This window comes from Sphaeramia orbicularis, chromosome 6, assembly GCF_902148855.1.
Source record: "Sphaeramia orbicularis chromosome 6, fSphaOr1.1, whole genome shotgun sequence".
Classification (NCBI taxonomy): Eukaryota; Metazoa; Chordata; class Actinopteri; order Kurtiformes; family Apogonidae; genus Sphaeramia; species Sphaeramia orbicularis.
This window is the reverse complement of record NC_043962.1, coordinates 34,839,946-34,848,342: the sequence shown is the minus strand read 5'-3', so window position 1 is coordinate 34,848,342 and position 8,397 is coordinate 34,839,946. Positions and strand designations below refer to the sequence as shown.

At 36.1% G+C, this 8,397-nt stretch overlaps 2 protein-coding genes across 2 annotated transcripts; both read left to right on the top strand.

The window, feature by feature from the left end:
* The first annotated feature begins 4 nt into the window (after positions 1-4).
* Positions 5-2,537, top strand: LOC115421347 (ribonuclease P protein subunit p25-like protein). The gene is made up of 2 exons (XM_030137197.1): positions 5-1,992; positions 2,025-2,537. The coding sequence occupies exon 1, from the start codon at positions 1,281-1,283 to the stop codon at positions 1,956-1,958; it is 678 nt and encodes a 225-aa protein (XP_029993057.1). The 5' UTR covers positions 5-1,280; the 3' UTR covers positions 1,959-1,992; positions 2,025-2,537.
* Positions 2,538-4,249: 1,712 nt separating this feature from the next.
* cox5aa (cytochrome c oxidase subunit 5Aa) lies at positions 4,250-8,216 on the top strand. The gene is made up of 5 exons (XM_030137380.1): positions 4,250-4,407; positions 5,293-5,409; positions 6,997-7,118; positions 7,240-7,361; positions 7,800-8,216. The coding sequence occupies exons 1-4, from the start codon at positions 4,335-4,337 to the stop codon at positions 7,351-7,353; spliced, it is 426 nt and encodes a 141-aa protein (XP_029993240.1). The 5' UTR covers positions 4,250-4,334; the 3' UTR covers positions 7,354-7,361; positions 7,800-8,216.
* The last annotated feature ends 181 nt before the right edge of the window (positions 8,217-8,397 follow it).

Here is an 8,397-nt window from a genome sequence, read left to right as displayed (position 1 = left end):
ACAAACGAGAACACATGTCCAAGGAATCACACACAAAATGATCATGTGCTCTGTACTAAAAAAAAAAAAAGGTTTACAGAAATAAAAACTGAATTAAAAGAGGGTTATTGTGGGGCCTCCAGTGACCTACACCCAACACATTCACACAGACTCTTGGTAACCAGCTGTAATCTGCTGTGAACAATATCGACACCGCTGAGAAAAACATCTATGTGCTCATTGTCCGAGTCAGTGAATAACATGGGGTGCAAACCATCCTCTGAGGCAGAAATGCACCATTAGAACAGTATATTGGTTCCATATGAGCCTCACAGCTGCCTCCTGACCTCTTCCTCCAGCATCCTGAAACACATAAACCATGTTGTTCTCCAAATTAATACACTTCTTATTAAGTTCTGGTTCAAGGTGGTTGCAGGTTTGGTGGAAAAATAACAATTCTGAAGTGCAATTGTCTACATACATGCCATTGATTCAAAAGAGGGCTGAGTTATGTAGATTTTTAGCTTTTTTGGGTCAACCCAGCAGGCGTTGGACTGAGGGGAGGAGAAGTGTAAAGTGGCTGTAGTAGCCCAAAGGAAGACATTTCTCAAACCCATATGGCTCTCTGATGATAGGGCAGAGGGAAAGTTGGTGCACTATATTTTGCTGCAAAATGTAGTTTAACATTTTGTATCATTACCTCATTTTGTGTAAAATCAACGAGAAAGCACATTTAAAATGTCAACAAAAACCAATTCAGTCAGATATAAAATGTACTGCTTTAGCTGCACGCCATATTAAATCTAATTAACTTGTGTGTATTCAGCCATATAATTCAAGCAACGACACAAATAAAATCTCTGAGCCCTTAAGGGTTTGACAAAAGCTCCCCTCCAAAACCAACAAACTACAATGTGACAGACATTTATTGATGCAAAAATGTCGCATGTGCCTTTAAGAGCACTATGTCCCAGTCTACATGTCTCTCTCTGAGCCTCATATGTGTTTGTTGGCATCAGCTGTCCTCAGTGCTGAATGGAGCAAGGACATCTTTTCCTTCACATCAGTGGGATTAGAGGAAGAAATGCCCCCTTCATTCTGCTGGCTGTCATCTCAGTGCTTAACAGACAAAAAGGAGCTGCAATATCGACAGAAGGCAGAAGACGAAGCATAAGTTTGGACTGCAAAGCTGATCAATTTTTATTTTCTTATTAAAAAAAGGCAAGAGAGATCTCAAGGGAGATATGCAAGTAAGACTCTTCAGGCTTGATTCTACATGGTTATTGCCTGCTTTCTAAGAAATGTCTGAACTTACTGGTCAGCTGAGGAGTTCAAATACTGACAGCAGCAATGTGATGGAACCTCAGTCAACTTCTTTTAGTCTTACTGTCCCATCTTCATCTTCATCTTCATCACTAAAACTTGGCCAAAGCAACTTCAGGAGAGTGAGCCGCTCAGAGGACACCAGCCCATACCCGATGCCTGGCCTTGGAGCAGACATCCTGCACATGCGAGTCAAAGAAGGAAGCAAGATTCGTAATCTATTGCGGTTTGTAACATCTCGCATGCAAGAGAAGGAAAAAGACAGCAATGAGACGACAGTGAGACAAGTGGTCTTCACCGGCTCAGGTCGAGGGGTTACCAAGACGATCACCTGTGTGGAGATTCTGAAACGTAAAGTGGAAGGGCTGCACCAAGTGTCTAAACTATACTACAAGAAAGTGAATGAGACTTGGGAGAGTCTGCAGCAAGGAGTGCCAGGTATAACCATGCAGAGGACAGTCCCAGCCATTTGTATCCTGCTGTCCAAAGACCCTCTGGACCTCCAGGAACCTGGGTACCAACCTCCACAAACTGTCAGCGCTCGCATCGAGGAAACAGAAAAACAAAGAACTGTATTTAGGCCAGAAAACAGTCCCACCTCACAGCACACAGCCAAGAGAGTCCGCCTGGACAACTGGAGATTAAATCCTCCCTAAAAGTAAAAAATGTGATTCTAAGTTATATCAATATTGTTACTACGCTGGCCGTCACAATATAGATACATTAAAGAGGACATTAGGACTGGAATAAGCTTTAAATGAAGAATATGTCTATATTTTTTTTTTTTTTTACCATAATACACATTTGTCTCAATAGACCAGGAGGAAAGATGACAAAAACTGTAGTAAATCATAGCTGAGCACTGAAGATGAACTTTATAAGGTTACTGTAAATTATTTTTAAGTAATACATCTGCAGGCTGAAACTGAAAACTCTTGTAAGTACTATTTTGAAAACACTAGGAATTTTTTCATAGAAAACTTTTGCATGTGTGGACTTTAGATTTGGTATCTTTATTATTATTATTTTTTTTTAAATAACTTTAGTAATGTCAATGTTTTTTGGTGAAAAATGCTATTAAAAACTGCATCAGTAAATAAAATCTTAAATTGGTGAGTTTACACTTATCTTTCATTTCCTGTGTGTATTTTTGTATGTTCAATAGTTATATTGTTTATGTGCATTTTTATTGTCTTATTTAAGGCCATGCAAGGTTAAGTAAAGAATAAATGGTTTATGACATGTTCATATTAAGCAACAACCTCACATTTTATTTGTATTATTTTATTTCAGTGCTTGGGGGTTTTTCAATGAAATGTTAACCTCAAAACTGATTTTTTACAAAAACACACAACGTCTGTGAAAATGCATACTTCCACCTATAGATCTTTTGGAAGTTTCATAGACGTTCTGCAAATGACGTCTGAATTCTGGCCAATATATATCTCTATCTATATCTCTACATCTCTGTCTCTATCTCTATCTATCTATCTATCTATCTATCTATCTATCTATCTATCTATCTATCTATCTATCTATCTATCTCTCTCTCTCTCTCTCTCTCTCTCTCTCTCTCTCTCTCTCTCTGTCTATATATATATATATATATATATATATATATGAATGTATATGTGTGTATATATATATATATATATATATATATATATATATATATATATATATATATATATATATATATATATATATACACACACACACACACATATATACATATATATCTATATATACAATAACATAAAGAACAAAAGGAATGGTAGTCATCTTAATATAATAGTATATAAGCATAATCTGATACTGTTGAGTAAGCGATGATATATGACTGCACTGAAGTACATATTAAAGATACTTTACTTTATTTCCATTGTATCTAATTTTATACTTTAGAGGTGAATATTTTATGTTTTACTCCACTTTCAGGGGTAAATGCCTGGTCACTGAGATGAAAACAAGACTGTTTTTCTGAGCTCATTTTAGACATGTATATGTTAAAATGAATGTAATCTACGACTACAAAATGAACACTTTCTCTTTTCATACTTACAAACTAACAAGACATAAATTTGATGATTTTTCTGACAATATTTGTACAAGCCTACTTGTATTTAAGGATTTGGATGCATTAACCACGTGTTGCAGAGTGTTTTCACACACAAATTCAGTTTATGAATACTGACTAATACATTCAATAATAAGAGATATTTCAGAAAGCTTATTTATGGAGCAGTAGAGAAATCTAACACTTATTTACATATTTCTTCAGTTTTGAAGGTGCTTTGCAAAAATGATGTATAATAATACTAAGGTAATCTCTGTTTAGAGACATGTATTATAAAACAGATTTTTATGTTTTCCATTCTACAGATGTGAGTTTTCACCCTTTCATCTACATAATAGGTCCAGGTATCATTAATAAACAATGTTGCTGGTTACTGCTGTAAAGTGTGCATTTTCAGAATTTTACTGAGAAGAAAACAAACATGTTGAATATCCAATGTGGTTAATCACAAGTGTAGAGCTCACGTTTAGTGGTCAAAGAACAGTATAAATCTGTCCAAACAATCTCCATTACTCCAGGTAATCCATGATACTTAAATTCATACCTAAATTGGAAGGAAATTTCACAGATGGCTGCATCTGAATATTCCTCCAACCCCTAGTCATAGTTTATATAGCAAGTTTACTTTTCAGGAAATTGAGAGGGCAAGCTATTAAAAACATTTATAACATATAGTAATAGCAAAGGTTATACTTAGAATAATTAAATTTTACAATATATTAATGGCATATTGATGCACTTCTGATAGCTAACAAATAAACCATAAATAAACCACATAACTGTGTCATTTCTAGGTCAAACTCATATCAAGCGTCAACTGGTTGAAGGAAAAAATATCAATGACCCACTACATACGCATGCGCAGTACAGGGTGGTATACGTGACGGGCTATCAGAGTTAGCTTAGCCTCCTCCTGCCAAATCTCACCGGTTCGTGTAGCTGGCTGTCCCTAACCATGTTCAGAGCCGCCGTCCGACTTTCAGTCTCCGGTGTGCGGAGTTTAACCCGTACGCAACCGAGGTGCCAAGGTAACTGATCATTTTGATTAATTCCTCATGTATTACATGTTTATTCGGCAGCTTCTGTAACTGTCAGGGTGAAGTTGTTGCTTAACTCCAGTGTGGCTGTCGGCACATTGCGGCGCACGCTAGGCTAAGCTAACTAAGTTAACCCGATGAATGTGAGCTAAAATCCACCTACAGCATCAAAGTCGGCATCTCTGTATCTGATCATGTAGACGTCCTTTCAGTATGACCACTCCTGGTGTAGCTTCAGTGTCTGCGGTTGTAAAATTGTGCCGGTGTTCAGCTTGATGGTGTCTGTCCTTGCCATGACCCAGTTGTAGGACTTGGGCCCTGCACTTGTGCTACTGATGCTACTAGCTAAGTCGGTACTCGGTTACTTGTTAAGCAACTAAATTTAGTCAACTAGTCGTCGGCGGTTTTGATGGAGGAGTTTTAACTTAAAAAAAACCTACCAGTGAGTCTTGGTTTGATTTTCACATTGTCGTAATGACCGAACAAAAACGGTTAGCTTCACCTTTTCAGCCCATAAACGGATATTAATATAGACATATGAGTAAATGTATGATTAAAAACTACCTACTTGTTGTCCGAGTTCCACATCATCTTAATGTCTGTCTTGTCCTTAAGTCCACATTTGCATGTTCTACATGTTTATCTGCATGCGTTGCCAGGTAGGTGCTGCAACATTTTGATAGGTCATGTCAGGACATTGGCAGGGATCCATCTGCATTGCATACATTGCAGAGAGCATTTGTCCCTTTTCACTTGCCACATTGTAGATGTCCTTGAATCTGAACTGTCTAACCTTCTGCATCAGCTGACAATAACAGCCACTTGTGGTATTTAGTTGATGATATTGCCAAGCTAATATATGTTTTTATCCTGTAGCAATTTTGGCCTCTAGGTGTTACTCTCATGGGAAAGAAGAGACTGATGAGGAGTTTGATGCCCGCTGGGTTACCTATTTTAACAAGCCAGACATTGACGCTTGGGAGCTGAGGAAAGGTAAGTTATGAATGATGGCAGCATCGGATCACTAACCACTTTCGCAGATCAAGTAAATAATATCTTTTAAACGTTAAGGGCAGATTTTATCCTCTAGTTTTCACTCTAGTATGTGTGGAGAGGGCCTGAGTGATAATACAATATGTTGGAAACCTAAAAGGTTTTAGCAGGTTTTTTACTAATGATTTGTTAACAATAAAGTGTACAGTATTTAGGGGACTTGAAAAGTAAATAGTTGAACTGAACAGCAATAATTGTTATTACTCTGTGAATTTGTCTAGTGTGACAATAATACCAAAGTGGCATATCTTCATTTTGCCCTTCTGTTTTATCTATTTGTATCTTTCAAGCTCTAACATCTGGTAGCCGTTAAGGGTGTTTCCCATTTTTATTGGTAAGAGTTGTTTTTTTTGTTGAGGGAGGTTTGGCAAGGTCTCTGTTGTTTGACTAAAAACTCCAGATTTTTGGACCAAAACAAATCTGCTCATTGATAAAGTAAACATCCAAAAAGACCAATACAGTTATTAATAATGGATGTTTTAAATAGCTTATTTTACAGTCTGTAGAGTGGTAGAGAAATCTGACCTGTATTTACCTATGTCTTCAACTTTGGAGGTGTTGACCAGAAAGAGAGCACTCATTGAATGTTTCCACCTTTTCTTTTGCATTATAGTTCCAGATATGATTAGAAAACACTACTGCTGGTTTAATGCAAATTGAACATTTTCAAAATCTTACTGAGAAGAAGACAAATATGTTAAATATCCAATGTGGTTTAATCAAAAGAAACTGAGCAATAACGCTAAATAAAATGCAGTGGGAACTGGATTGATATTGAAGTTAAATGCAAGCAAACAAGCAAAGGTTATCTATAAAGCGCCTTTCACAGACAAGGGAAGTCACAAAGTGCTTCACAAAAGACAATAAAATACAAATAAAAATGGAGTTCTAGTTCATACAGCCTGCTCAAATGATTGAATTGTTTAGGGAAGGAAGTAAAATGTTATCAGGTCTGACTTTATGACACTTCAGGAAATGGCTCAGTGGGCGGTCCATGTTGAACTATAGACATGCAGATGTTATATATGGTAGTTAGTTACCACAAATGAGGATTGTAATTGTAGGTTATGTTTAGGATGACATTAAAATAAAAGGCTGAATTTTCTGACCAATAAAACCAACAATGCATTAGTCTATTAATACTCTTGGCTTTCATAATTCTTTTGTTTATACAGAATGTGTCAAGCTTACAGATATTCTAGAAATTTGTTTTACATGTTTAAAACACTAATCATTGCCTTATCAACTGGGTGTGCTATGTTTTTAAACTGGGAGCAAATGGTGTTCATGTTAGGGTGGCTATTTGCAGCTACATATGCTGTAGTCATTATATTTGGCTACAGCATTCTGTCTATGGGACCAATAAAATATATCCGGCTGTGACTACAGTGACATAATGTATAAATAGAAACAATTTAATGTGTTTTTATCAGATCTTTATAGAGGTGTAGATTCATCCTGAATTAAATTACAGCGTTGATTTGTGTGTTTGTTGTTAATGTATAATAATATAATTCCTCCTTTCAGGGATGAACACACTGATTGGTTACGATCTGGTACCTGAGCCAAAGATACTTGATGCAGCACTGAGAGCTTGTCGGAGGTTAGACGACTTGGCCAGCGCTATCCGCATTTTGGAAGCTGTGAAGGTGAGAAACAAACACAGCTCCTCTGTTGGGTTATCACTCGGCCGAATATCAACCACCAATTTTGTAGTTGGCGTTCATCGGTTAATGATTAATGCGCTTTACCATTTTGATATTTCCCCAGGATAAAGCCGGCCCTCACAAAGACATCTACCCCTACGTGATCCAAGAACTGCGACCAACGTTAGATGAGCTCGGCATCTCCACACCTGAAGAACTCGGAATTGACAAAATCTAGATGAGAAGGTACATGAAGCAGTTTAATGTCATTTTCACCTCCTCATAAGACGGTAGACTAACAGGCATTTTGTCTTTATTTTTTCCACTGTATCAGAGTCATAGGTGATATTTTTGCTGAGCAATAATACAAAAACGGAACACAAACTGTAGGCGTATGCTGCAAAAAAATTTAATATGAGATTCTGAACTATTTTAGCATCCTATACGCTGGCTTTTTTAAAAAACAAAAACATGTTTATTGCCATTTTTACATTTTAACATTCATACCAACACATCAGACATACATATAAATGTATACACACACTTTACTTAATAAATGATGTTCCCCAATAACAGTGGCAATAATAATTTCATCAATAATACAGTTATAAATATAATAATCAAATAAACTGCACATTTCCATCTGTTATGATATTCACATATGGTTCTGTTTTTATTTTTCAGGTCTGACGTGGATTCCTCCAGGACAAAGAACCTTGTAATAAATGTTTGCCTCATAGTACGTGTGATATTTAATTTGGCCTTTATTAAGTTCTTTTGCTTGTAAAATATTGATGAACCTAATAAAGGAAAATGTATCTTTACTGCGTGTCACAAGTATTTTGGGATATCTTTAAAAAAGTCTGCTTACTTTTTAAAAGTTTTAATTCATTTAATGATGATTTAACAAAACAGAGCATCATCTAATGGTGCATGTTGTTCATATGTGTCTGGAAGTTCTTGTTGGTCACATTTTGCCACCAGGGAGCAGCGCTTTCACATGAATGTAAAAATCATTTTACTGTACTCATTCTGTTATACCATTGTTTTCATTTCAGGGAAAATTACATGCTGGTGAAATAAACATGTTCAAATGACAAATGGTGTTATTTTGTTAACTTTGAACAAAATGATAAGAAATGGGAAACTATTACAAGAAGCTATTCTCAATCCAAGTATTTGCAATATACAAAGATTAGTATCTACAGGAATTTACCATGAAGGCTAAATTTATGTGTGAACGCTTCCAAGACGTACTTTTTTTTTTTTTTTTTTTTTTTAA